The sequence below is a fragment of the Mesoplodon densirostris genome, chromosome 14, assembly GCF_025265405.1.
Source record: "Mesoplodon densirostris isolate mMesDen1 chromosome 14, mMesDen1 primary haplotype, whole genome shotgun sequence".
Lineage (NCBI taxonomy): Eukaryota > Metazoa > Chordata > Mammalia > Artiodactyla > Ziphiidae > Mesoplodon > Mesoplodon densirostris.
The window spans coordinates 36,264,399-36,278,411 of NC_082674.1; the positions used below are offsets into that span (position 1 = coordinate 36,264,399).

The 14,013-nt window shown below is 37.1% G+C and overlaps 1 protein-coding gene across 4 annotated transcripts in view; it reads left to right on the forward strand.

The window, feature by feature from the left end:
* PPM1B (protein phosphatase, Mg2+/Mn2+ dependent 1B) overlaps positions 1 to 14,013 on the forward strand; it is an 82,857-nt gene that overhangs the window by 45,143 nt on the left and 23,701 nt on the right. For 2 of the 4 annotated variants that reach the window (XM_060117922.1, XM_060117921.1), the window contains exon 2: positions 3,638 to 4,497. The exons of 1 other annotated variant lie outside the window; for it this stretch is intronic. In XM_060117922.1, coding sequence (XP_059973905.1) covers positions 3,652 to 4,497 — 846 coding nt within the window. In that variant the 5' untranslated portion in view covers positions 3,638 to 3,651. The remainder of the gene's footprint in view (positions 1 to 3,637; positions 4,498 to 14,013) is intronic. One more of the 4 variants, XM_060117923.1, reaches the window with a different exon arrangement.

The following is a 14,013-nucleotide window of genomic DNA, read 5'->3' on the forward strand; positions in this document are numbered from 1 at the left end:
TGGTTTGTTTTGTAATTTTTTTTTCTTTTTTTGCATTACACGGGCCTCTCACTGTTGCGGCCTCTCCCGTTGCGGAGCATAGGCTCCGGACGCGCAGGCTCAGCGGCCATGGCTCACGGGCCCAGCCGCTCCACGGCATGTGGGATCTTCCCAGACCGGGGCACGAACCCGTGTCCCCTGCATCGGCAGGCGGACTCAACCACTGCGCCACCAGGGAAGCCCTGTTTTGTGATTTTTGTTGGGGGAAAGAAGATCATCTATATAAACTTTAAGCACTTGGGAATTTAGGTATATGTTTTAGGAAAACTCACATATGTGCACCACGATTGTTCAAAACAGCACTGTTTTATACTTTAAAAAAATGAGAAATAACTCATATTGATAGTGGAATGGATAAAAATTGTGATACAAACATACAGTGGCATATAGCGAATGAACTACAGCTCTATGCATCAATGTAAATGAAATACAGTGTTGAGCTGGAAAAAAAAAGTACTAGAGTAAAACATACTGTATTTTACGTCAGTGTAAGGTGTCAAACATAAAACTAAACAACCACATATGAATATGGTTAAACTAGAAGAAATACTAATTATAAAATTCAGGATAGGGCTTCCCTGGTGGCGCAGTGGTTGAGAGTCCGCCTGCCGGTGTGCCCCAGTCTGGGAAGATCCCACATGCCGCGGAGCAGCTGGGCCCATGGGCCATGGCCGCTGGGCCTGCACATCCGGAGCCTGTGCTCTGCAACGGGAGAGGCCGCAGCAGTGAGAGGCCCGCGTACCACAAAAAAAAAAAAAAAAAAAAAAAATTCAGGATAATAAGAGGCTTCAGTGGTCTTGATAATGTTCTATTTCTTAAACTGTATGGTAGTTTTAGTACTCTTTGGCTGTGTGTATACATTATATAAAATATGTATGATATTTCATGATGTTTAAAGAATTAAACATCCCTAATTTTAGGGATGTTTGGGACAACCCTAACTTTATTTTTATTTTTTTATTTTTTTAAAGTCTAAAACCAAGTGAAGCCATTTTTTTTTTTAAATGGAATTGGTGGATCGCTTGGTAAACTCTAATTTTATTTTATTATTTTATTATTTTATTTATTTATTTTTGCTGTGTTGGGTCTTCGTTTCTGTGCCAGGGCTTTCTCTAGTTGTGGCAAGCGGGGGCCACTCTTCATCGCGGTGCGCAGGCCTCTCACTATCGTGGCCTCTCTTGTTGCGGAGCACGGGCTCCAGACGCGCAGGCTCAGTAATTGTGGCTCACGGGCCTAGTTGCTCCGCGGCATGTGGGATCCTCCCAGACCAGGGCTCCAACCCGTGTCCCCTGCATTGGCAGGCAGATTCTCAACCACTGCGCCACCAGGGAAGCCCAGGACAACCCTAACTTTAAAATGAGATCAATATTGAACGTAAAAAAAATTTACTAATTTGTGAAAGAATACAATCCCAATTACAGCCAATAGGTGTGCTGGTGACCGAAGCTCAGTCAATTAGGTACTTAGATACCTGTTTCCCAAACTTTGAACCTTGAGAAAGTGACTTTCAGAAAGGAATTAGACGGAAGGTAGAGATCACTGCAGCAGCAGGCAAGGCTGTTCTTGGTGTAACTTTCACAGTGTTTGGCTGCCCAGCCTCAGGGCTCCTCTGTTTCCTGATGGTTTTCCAAGCTGGCGTTCCAGGCTCCCTTTGATTCTTAGGGTCTCCTATAGCTTTCTATTGAAAACCCCTCCTTCCTTCTCTCTTTATCCCTAAATTAAAAACAAATTTGGAAATAGAGATTTCTACACTATTTTTAAAACTCTTCTAGATGAGGAACTCTTGTGAATTTTGAGCCCATTTCTTGAAATGTGAAACAGCAGACCCTTAATTCGAAGAACATCAAGATAAGGGAAATGATAACACATTTTTTTTATAATTGGTAGTTGGGATTGAAGAGGGTGATAAATACAGTCAACAATTCAGTTTCATTTGTGTTTAGGTATCTTTATAAGGGTTTTTTTTTTCAGGTGAAATAAGCATTAAAAACAATCTAAATTAAAATGTGCTTAGAACTAGGGTTTCAAATCATTGTATCAAAATATCAAACCAGTGTGCTAACAAATAAGCATATTCTATTACATTGTTCTTAATACAAAATATAATTTTTTATCATACTTGAATGAAATTAATTTTTAGGTCTGAGTAAAATCTTGTCCTTCCAAAATTCCTTTTTATAAATATTTGTGTTTGTAATTTATTAGTACAGTATTATATATAACTCATGAAAAGTTATAAAATTGCTGTAATTTATAAATATTATATGTGGTGGTTCATTGGGTTTTTAGGAATAGGAATATTTAGTTTTATTGTAAAGTTAGGTAATGGTTACAGCTGAAAAAGATATCTCACAAAGATACCTAGATCCAAATGAAAGTCAGTTGATCTAGACTATTGTGTCTCAAAATGTGATTCTTAGTCACCAGCATGCTTTTTTGAAGAACCCATCCGAGATCTACTGGAAAAAAAAAAAATTGAGGGTGTGGGGATAGGGCCATGGAATTTGCATTTTGAGCAAATAATAACAGCAAACATTTTATGGTGTTTACTGTGTCTCAGGCACTGTTCTAAGCACTATATGTTAACTCATTCTTCACTGCAACCCTGTCAGGTGTAGGTACTATTGTTATTATTCCCATTTGACAGAGAAGGAATTTGAGGTACCAGTGACTAGGAAACTCAAGGTCACACAGCTAGCAAGTGTTAGGGCCAGGATTGTATGTGGAAAACGTACCAGGCATTCTCATCCCCACTGTTCCAGTCCAAGTCATTTGAAATTGGAAAAGCTTTATTCTAAAGTAATAGTTGAGAGGGAGGATGATGCATAGTGGTACTTTACAGTTCTATGGGCTTTAAGTCTTTGTCAGCCATCACCGCGTAAAAGCTGTCCTAATGCTACTTCATAGATTGTGAAACACGGCAATATTTAGTAGTATGTTCTTTAGCACATCATTAAAGTTATATTTGTTTTTATGGGTTAATGGGCTTCAGTCAATCGAGGTAAAGTTTTTTATTTGATGCGCAGTAAAACCTAAGTAAAATCACATGTTTGTAAAACTGAGATTTTATGTTTTAATTAATTTGGGAGGTTGTCTTCAGGATTACTGGGTGATTACACTTGCTTTTGGAAGTCTTTCTAAAATATATTAGCATACTTTTCTACCTTAGTAGATTGAACAAGATGTTGCATAGTTCTGAATATTCTCACTCCTGCGTCTTATATATTGAACCCTAGAGTTATCTTATAAATTGAATAAAAAAAAAAACTTAACCAGGTTTTGTTTCTTGGCTTCCTTTCTCCTAGAATGGTGGATCTCAACGGGTGGACAAATCACCAGAGAGGCATTTTAAAAAAGATACTGATATCTGGGTCCCATCCCCAGAGACTCTTAATGCACTAGGATTGAGAAACTACTATTCTAGAAGAAGGGTATACGGGGACATTTTCTTGGTTTCTTTTTTGTTGTTGTTCCAGTAAATTTTGATAATACTGAAAAATATACTTGATCAGGAGTTACTAGAAAATAGATAAAATATTGTAGATAAATGCTCTATCAAATTTAAACATGTAACACTTACATTTTTTTTCCCTTTCAGATTCATTACTAAACATGGGTGCATTTTTGGATAAACCCAAAACTGAGAAACATAATGCTCATGGTGCTGGGAATGGTTTACGTTATGGCCTGAGTAGCATGCAAGGATGGAGAGTGGAAATGGAAGATGCACACACAGCTGTTGTAGGTATTCCTCACGGCTTGGAAGACTGGTCGTTTTTTGCAGTTTATGATGGTCACGCTGGATCCCGAGTAGCAAATTACTGCTCAACACACTTATTAGAACACATCACTAATAATGAAGACTTTAGGGCAGCTGGAAAATCAGGATCTGCTCTTGAGCCTTCAGTGGAAAACGTCAAGAATGGTATCAGAACTGGCTTTTTGAAAATTGATGAATACATGCGTAACTTTTCAGATCTCAGAAATGGCATGGACAGGAGCGGTTCAACTGCAGTGGGAGTTATGATTTCACCTAAGCATATTTACTTCATCAACTGTGGTGATTCACGGGCTGTTCTGTATAGGAATGGACAAGTCTGCTTTTCTACCCAAGATCACAAACCTTGCAACCCAAGGGAGAAAGAGCGAATCCAAAATGCAGGAGGCAGCGTAATGATACAGCGTGTTAATGGTTCATTAGCAGTGTCTCGTGCTCTGGGGGACTATGATTACAAGTGTGTTGATGGCAAGGGCCCAACAGAACAACTTGTTTCTCCAGAGCCTGAGGTTTATGAAATTTTAAGAGCAGAAGAGGATGAATTTATCATCTTGGCTTGTGATGGGATCTGGGATGTTATGAGTAATGAGGAGCTCTGTGAATTTGTTAAATCTAGGCTTGAGGTATCTGATGACCTGGAAAATGTGTGCAATTGGGTAGTGGACACTTGTTTGCATAAGGTATGTAAGTCTTTTTTGTTATAATTAAAATGCCCTATTAATTTTGAAAAGACACGGTAAGTAAAATTAAGCAAACTTAGTTTTAAAGCTTTTAATATTTTCATTAGGGAAGACCTATATACATATATATATATATATATATATATTGTTTTTTTTTTTTTTTTTTTTTTTTTTGCGGTACACGGGCCTCTCACTGCTGTGGCCTCTCCTGTTGCGGAGCACAGGCTCTGGATGCGCAGGCTCAGCGGCCATGGCTCACGGGACCAGCCGCTCCGTGGCATGTGGGATCTTTCCGGACCGGGACACGAACCCGTGTCCCCTGCATCAGCATGCAGACTCTCAACCACTGCGCCACCAGGGAAGCCCCAAGACCTATATATTTAAAAATTATTTTCTTCACCAGAAATGAAACCTTTTTTTTTGGTTGCCGTCCTCATTTGTCTTAATCTTCTAATTTGCAAATTAAGTTTAATAAATTTGTGGCATTTGTTGTCATTTAAATAATTTATGGCTTTTTGTTGTAGCAGAGGCATCTGTACACAATTGTGACTTTTGATTAAAATTCTCAACATTGGCACTAGCCGTCTTGTTTTTTTTTTTTCCAGGGGGCTGTGCCGTGTGGCTTGTGAGATCTCAGTTCCCCGACCAGGAATTGAACCCAGGCCCCGGTAGTGAAAGCCCAGAATCCTAACCACTAGGCCACCAGGGAACTCCTGGCAATAGCTGTCTAATGCCTGACTATGCAGCAGTTTCATAAAAACACATGTAGAGAGGGTATGATTCTATATTAGATATACAAAAGATCAAGAGCCACATAGTATTGAAAGATACACCAGAAGCCTAGACTAAGTAAAGTTTTGTAATTTAGTTCTGAGCCCACTAGCAGCTACGACAAAAACTGAAGTAAGAGTTGTATATTTCTTATTCTGTAGTAAAAGAAGCTTTTTCCTAGCATAAAATCTAAAAGGAATTTACATGTGACTCTATATAAATAATATATGACATGGTAGATAATATCTTATTTTTAGAGGAGATAATCAAAATTCTTTTCATATAGATGTTTTTATCATTACTGATTAAAAAACCAAAGACTAATATAAAGTGCAATCTTGTTAAGAATTCCTTTGGAACACAAAAGTTTAATTTACATTTGCAATATTTTATGAATCTTAACTTGATACAATAATAGGGAATACAGACTAACAGATAATTAGCAGTTTCCTTGGATGTCTTCAAAATGTCCAGTAGTTTCAAGTGGGTTTTTGACAGCATCTACATAGCAGTCAATTAAAATTTGAGTTATCTGGCCAGCGCCTAAAATATGTGTAAGTATTCTGTGACTCTGAAAAGCTATCAAGACGAAACCAACCTTTGGTTATGTGATACAAAGGTTTTGCCTTACTTATTCTGTCTAGATTAGAGCCACTCTATTTCCTCACCATGTAAGATGCTGTGGAAGATACAGGCATAGCCAAAAAGTTTTTCAAAGGATCTCTGAGTCTATGGAAATGCCCAGGTTTTGTTGAAGTATCTACTTCTTTTCCATAGAATGGGAAGAGACAACTTCAAAAAGAGAAAATATAAGGGCTGATGTTTCCAGCTTTTTTTCTGAAAGGATTTTAATGATGGTATCTCTAGCTCTTCTGTTTTTTGTTTGTTTGTTTTTGTATTGTATCCTTTTTGCTTCTCTAGATGAATTAAATACAGAAATATTGATGGTTGTCAGTGCTGGAATAGTAAGTGGTTCTAAAGATGTCTATCTCCTTGGACTCTGTATGGGGAGAGTCTGACCTGCAGCTTTTTGAGACAAAAGCAAGCATATGTTTTTGCCTAACTAGGAAGTGAAAACAGCATTTTCCCGATTACTAAAAAAAAAAAGTTATTGAAAAACAAGCCAGATAATACAGAATATATATATATTTTTAATTTATATAATACAGAATATGTAAAGAAACACTCAAAAATTTTGCCACCCACCTAAGTGGGCTGTCTTCATAATTGCAGTATTTATTTTTTCCATCTTTTTTGCCTGCCTCTGAATGTGTACATTTTTATAAAAATGAGATCATTATATTTGTTATTCTGTAGTCTGCTTTTTCATTCAACAATATATTGTAGAAAGATATCCGTGTCTGTATGTATCTATCAAAATCATTTTTCATGGTTACATAGCGGAGTGTCATGTAGTTTTGAGGGAATAGCCAGAAATCTATTAGATCTGTAATTTGGAGTAAAGAAAGAAGTTTATATTGTGGATAAACTGCACTCTCCCTTCCATTGAAAGGATGTTAGTTTTCAGGAATTTTGACCCAACCCTTCTGAATGGGGTTTGAATGATTCTGGTGGTATATTTTCATTTGATAGGTTTCATCAGTTTAAATTGATTATTTTTTGTTGTTGATGGTGTTAAAAGATTCTAGGCAGAATCCCAGAATCTCAGAAATGATAAATGATAGTCATAGAGGGACAAGGGGTTGGAACACCAACCTCTTCATTTAATTTAGTTGAATGAAGTTGACCATCATAGTTCCTTTGAATGAAGTTACATTTAAATTGAAATCAGTTTTGAGAAGCTTAGTTAGCTGTTTTGTGTTGGAACACAACAGACATATAAATTTTTTGAACTGACACATGCTACTTATGGAATTAGATAAGCTTCTTATCCATTCCTGTTTTTCTGACTCCATAATTTTGTCATTCCACTTGTTTGTATTGTAAAACCAAGGGTTAGCAATATTATAAAACAATAGGATTAAAATAGAACATATGATTGCTTTGAATTTAGTCTGAAAGATTGAATTTAAATTTTAAAATCCGTGGAAAGCAGGTAGGCCAGTGCTATCCCTTAGCAATTGCTCAGTAGGTGTTAGCTGCTTTTTTTTTAAATGGTGGAATAAATTTATTTTTTTTAATTTTTAATTTTTTATTGGAGTATAGTTGATTTACAGTGTTGTTAGTTTCTGCTGTACAGCAAAGTGAATCAGTTATACATATATATATATCTGTCCACTCTTTTTTAGACTCTTTTCCCATATAGATCATTATAGAGTATTAAGAAGAGTTCCCTGTGCTATACAGTAGGTCCTTATTAGTTATCTATTTTATATAGTAGTGTACATATGTCAGTCCCAATCTCCCAATTTATCCCTCCACTCCACCTTTCCCCCATGGTAACCGTAAGTTTGTTTTCTACATCTGTGACTCAATTTCTGTTCTGTAAATAGGTTCATTTGTACCATTTATTAAGATACAACATATAAGTGCTATCATATGATATCTGTCTTTCTCTGTCTGACTCACTTCACTTAGTATGACAATCTCTAGGTCCAGGTGTTAGCTGCTTTAAAAGAAAAGATAGAGTAGATCCGGTTTTTAAGTAGATGTTTTAAGTAGGTTTTTAAAAGATATTTTCCTGATAATAGATTTAAATTAAGTGTTGGGAATTCCCTGGTGGTCCAGTGGTTATGACTTGGCACTTTAACTGCCAGGCCCCGGTTCGATCCCTGGTCAGGGAACTAAGATCCCGCAAGCTACATGGCACAACCAAAAAATAAATAAATAAAATAAAATAAAAATTAATTAAGTGTTAAAAATTTTCTAGCACTTCTAACGTTTGTCATTCCCTAATAGTTTACAGGGACTTTTATATGTTAACTCATGAACTCTTGGGAGATTATGATAACCATCAAAATCACAATAGTAGCAAAAAATTGCTTTTTTTGTGTGTGTGTGTGTGCGGTATGCGAGCCTCTCACCGCTGTGGCCTCTCCCGATGCGGAGCACAGGCTCCAGACGCACAGGCTCAGCGGCCATGGCTCACGGGCCCAGCCGCTCCGCAGCATGTGGGATCCTCCCGGACCGGGGCACGAACCCACGTCCCCTGCATCGGCAGGCGGACTCCCAACAACTGCACCACCAGGGAAGCCCAAAAAATTGCTTTTTATGAGCCAAATGCAGTATACTCTAAGCACTTTACACATATTTTAATTAATTTAATTTTCACAACAACCATAAAAGGTAGTTAGCATTATTATTGTTAAAGATAGTCATTTTTCAGAGTTGCTATTTAACAATATGAAGCTACAAGTGTTGGATGACTCTGGTCAGGTATTACCCTATTTAGATGATTAACTCTAGGGAAGAATGGTCCCTAAGAAAGCAGCTTTCCCATTTTACTGCCAGTGCTGCTAGCATTCGTGGTGTTTATGCTAACTAATTTCAGGTCACACAGAATATGTGACAGCTGTTTGCATAGCCTTTCATAACTTATAGATCACACTCATTTTATTTATCCTCATAGTAACCTTCTCAGGTGAAAAAAATAAAAATTTTAATTTACAGTTTGCAAGTAAGGAAATGGAGGTTTGTCATTAAAAGACTTTAAGAAAAAAAAAGAAAAGGAAGAAAGAAAAGCTGTAAGTCAGATATTTGGTGAGTTTTGAAGCAGAGTCTAGAATCCAAGTTTTCTGACTTAAGTTTTGTATATATGTCGCCAAACTTTCCCAGAGGATTTGATGAAAAATTTTTTCCTAAGGGAAACATTAAGACTTTCCTTTCTTTTTTCAATAATTACGAGATTAAAAATTTTTAAACAAATGCAGTGATGTTTGAAGTAAAGTTATTAATCTTTATGTCCCTCCTTGTCGGTCTCATTCCCCTTAGGTAACCACTGTTTACAGTTTGCTCTGTATCCTTCCAAATAATTCTCTGTGTTTATTCATACTAATAGAAGTATAAAAACAAGGATTTCTTTCCTTTTTTTTAATTTTCAGATTTTATTTATTTTTTTATTCAGCAGGTCCTTATTAGTCATCAGTTTTATACACATCAGTGTATACATGTCAATCCCAATCGCCCAGTTCATCACACCACCACCCCCACTCCCCCACCGCTTTCCCCCCTTGGTGTCCGTACGTTTGTTCTCTACATCTGTGTCTCAATTTCTGCCCTGCAAACTGGTTCATCTGTACCATTTTTCTAGGTTCCATATATATGCGTTAATATACGATATTTGTTTTTCTCTTTCTGACTTACTTCACTGTATGACACTCTCTAGATCCATCCACATCTCAACAAATGACCCAATTTCATTCCCTTTTATGGTTGAGTAATATTACATTGTATATATGTACCACATCTGCTTTATCCATTGGTCTGTCGATGGGCGTTTAGGTTGCTTCCATGACCTGGCTATTGTAAATAGAGCTGCAGTGAACACTGGGGTGCCTGTGTCTTTTTGAATTATGGTTTTCTCTGGGTATATGCCCAGTAGTGGGATTGCTGGGTCATATGGTAATTCTATTTTTAGTTTTTTAAGGAACGTCCATACTGTTCTCCATAGTGGCTGTATCAATTTACATTCCCACCAACAGTGCAAGAGGGTTCCCTTTTCTCCACACCCTCTCCATCATTTGTTGTTTGTACATTTTCTGATGATGCCCATACTACCTAGTGTGAGGTGATACCTCATTGTAGTTTTGATTTACATTTCTCTAATAATTAGTGATGTTGAGCAGCTTTTCATGTGCTTCTTGGCCATCTGTATGTCTTCTTTGGAGAAATGTCTATTTAGGTCTTCTGCCCATTTTTGGATTGGGTTGTTTGTTTTTTTTAATATTGAGCTGCATGACCTATTTATATATTTTGGAGGTTAAGCCTTTGTCCGCTGATTCGTTGGCAAATATTTTCTCCCATTCTGAGGGTTGTCTTTTCGTCTTGTTGATGGTTTCCTTTGCTGTGCATATGCTTTGAAGTTTCATTAGGTCCCATTTGTTTATTTTTGTTTTTATTTCCATTACTCTAGGAGGTGGATCAAAAGAGATCTTGCTGTGATTTATGTCAAAGAGTGTTCTTCCTATGTTTTCTCTCAGAGTTTTATAGTGTCCGGTCTTACATTTAGGTCTCAAATCTATTTCGAGTTTATTTTTGTGTATGGTGTTAGGGAGTGTTCTAATTTCATTCTTTTACATGGAGCTGTCCAGTTTTCCCAGCACCACTTATTGAGGAGACTGTCTTTTCTCCATTGTATAACCTTGCCTCCTTTGTCATAGATTAGTTGACCATAGGTGCGTGGGTTTATCTCTGGGCTTTCTATCTTGTTCCATTGATCTATGTTTCTGTTTTTGTGCCAGTACCATATTGTCTGGATTACTATAGCTTTGTAGTATAGTCTGAAGTCAGGGAGTCTGATTCCTCCAGCTCCGTTTTTTTACCTCAACACTGCTTTGGCTATTCAGGGTCTTTTGTGTCTCCATACAAATTTTAAGATTTTTTGTTCTAGTTCCATAAAAAATGCCGTGGGGCTTCCCTGGTGGCGCAGTGGTTGAGTCTGCCTGCCAATGCAGGGGACACGGGTTCGTGCCCCAGTCTGGGAAGATCCCACATACCGCGGAGTGGCTGGTCCCGTGAGCCATGGCCACTGAGCCTGTGCTCCGCAACGGGAGGCCACAACAGTGAGAGGCCTGTGTACCAAAAAAAAAAAAAAAAAAAAAAAAGCCGTTGGTAATTTGATAGGGATTGCATTGAATCTGTAGATTACTTTGGATAGTATAGTCATTTTCACAGTATTGATTCTTCCAATCCAAGAACATGGTATATCTCTCCATCTGTTGGTATCATCTTTAATTTCTTTGATCAGTGTCTTATAGTTTCCTGCATACAGTTCTTTTGTCTCCCTAGGTTGGTTTATTCCTAGGTATTCTATTCTTTTTGTTGCAGTGGTAAATGGGAGTGTTTCCTTAATTTCTCTTTCAGATTGTTCATCATTAGTTTATAGGAATGCAAGAGATTTCTGTGCATTAATTTTTATCCTGCAATATTACCAAATTCATTGATTAGCTCTAGTACTTTTCTGGTGGCATCTTTAGGATTCTCTATGTATAGTATCATGTCATCTGCAAACAGTGACCGTTTTACTTCTTCTTTTCCAATTTGTATTCCTTTTATTTCTTTTTCTTCTCTGATTGCCGTGGCCAGGACTTCCAAAACTATGTTGAATAATAGTGGTGAGAGTGGACATCCTTGTTTTGTTCCTGATCTTAGAGGAAATGCGTTCAGTTTTTTACCATTGAGAATGATGTTTGCTGTGGGTTTGTCATATATGGCCTTTATTATGTTGAGGTAGGTTCCTTCTGTGCCCACTTTCTGGAGAGTTTTTATCATAAACAGGTGTGGAATTTTGTCAGAAGCTTTTTCTCCATCTATTGAGATGATCATATGGTTTCTCTTCTTCAGTTTGTTAATGTGGTGTATCATATTGATTGATTTGAGTATATTGAAGAATCCTTGCATCCCTGGGATAAATCCCACTTGATCATGGTGTATGATCCTTCTAATGTGTTTGTTGTTGGATTCTGTTTGCTAGTATTTTGTTGAGGATTTTTGCATCTATATTCATCAGTGATGTTGGTCTGTAAGTTTCTTTTTTTGTAGTGTCTTTGTCTGGTTTTGGTATCAGGGTGATGGTGGCCTCATAGAATGAGCTTGGGAGTGTTCCTTCCTCTGCAATTTTTTGGAAGAGTTTGAGAAGGAGAGGTGTTAGCTCTTCTCTAAATGTTTGATAGAATTCACCTCTGAAGCCACCTGGTCCTGGACTTTGGTTTGTTGGAAGATTTTTCATCACAGTTTCAATTTCATTACTTGTGATTGGTCTGTTCATATTTTCTGTTTCTTCCTGATTCAGTCTTGGAAGGTTATACGTTTGTAAGAATTTGTCCATTTTTTCCAGGTTGTCCATTTTACTGGCATAGAGTTGCTTGTAGTAGTCTCTTAGGATGCTTTGTATTTCTGCGGTGGATGTTGTAACTTCTCCTTTTTCATTTCTAATGGTATTAATTTGAGTCCTCTCCCTCTTTTTCATGATGAGTCTGGCTAATGGTTTATCGATATTGTTTATCTTCTCCAAGAACCAGCTTTTAGTTTTATTGATCTTTGCTATTGTTTTCTTTGTTTCTATTTCATTTATTTCTCCTCTGATCTTTATGATTTCTTTCCTTCTGCTAACTTTGGGTTTTGTTTGTTCTTCTTTCTCTAGTTCCTTTAGGTGTAAGGTTAGATTGTTTATTTGAGATTTTTCTTGTTTCTTGAGGTAGGCTTGTATAGCTATAGACTTCCCTCTTAGAACTGCTTTTGCTGCATCCCATAGGTTTTGGATTGTCGTGTTTTCATTGTAATTTGTCTCTAGGTATTTTTTGATTTCCTCTTTGATTTCTTCAGTGATCTCTTGGTTATTTAGTAATGTATTGTTTAGCCTCCATGTGTTTGTGTCTTTTACATTTTTTTCTCTGTAATTCATTTCTAATATCATAGTGTTGTGGTCAGAAAATATGCTTGATATGATTTCAATTTTCTTAAATGTTCTGTGCGCACTTGAGAAGAAAGTGTAATCTGCTGTTTTTGGATGGAATGTCCTATAAATATCAATTAAATCTATCTGGTCTATTGTGTCATTTAAAGCTTCTGTTTCCTTATTTATTTTCATTTTGGGTGATCTGTCCATTGGTGTAAGTGAGGTGTTAAACTCCCCTGCTATTATTGTGTTACTGTCGATTTCCTCTTTTAGAGCTGTTAGCAGTTGCCTTATGTATTGAGTTGCTCCTATGTTGGGTGCATATATATCTATAATTGTTATATCTTCTTCTTGGATTGATCCCTTGATCATTATGTAGTGTCCTTCCTTGTCTCTTGTAACATTCTTTATTTTAAAGTCTGTTTTATCTGATATGAGTATTGCTACTCCAGCTTTCTTTTGATTTCCATTTGCATGGAATATCTTTTTCCATCCTCTCAGTCTGAAGTGGGTCTCTTGTAGACAGTATACATATGGGTCTTGTTTATGTATCCATTCAGCAAGCCTGTGTCTTTTGGTTGGAGCATTTAATCCATTCACGTTTAAGGTAATTATCAAAATGTATGTTCCTATGACCATTTTCTTAATTGTTTTGGGTTTGTTTTTATAGGTCCTTTTCTTCTCTTGTGTTTCCCACTTAGAGAAGTTCCTTTAGCATTTGCTGTAGAGCTGGTTTGGTGGTGCTGAATTCTCTTAGCTTTTGCTTGTCTGTAAAGCTTTTGATTTCTCCATCGAATCTGAATGAGATCCTTGCCGAGTAGAATAATCTTGGTTGTAGGTTCTTCCCTTTTATCACTTAAAGTATATCATGCCACTCACTTCTGGCTTGTAGAGTTTCTGCTGAGAAATCAGCTGTTAACCTTATGGGAGTTCCCTTGTATATTATTTGTCCTTTTTCCCTTGCTGCTTTCAATAATTTTTCTTTGTCTTTATTTTTTGACAGTTTGATTACCGTTTGTCTCGGCATGTTTCTCCTTGGATTTATCCTGTATGGGACTCTGCACTTCATTGACTTGGGTACTTATTTCCTTTCCCAAGTTAGGGAAGTTTTCGACTATAATCTCTTCATATATTTTCTCAGGTCCTTTCTGTCTCTCTTCTCCTTCTGGGACCCCTATGATGCAAATGTTGTTGCGTTTAATGTTGTCCCAGAGGTCTCTTAGGCTGTC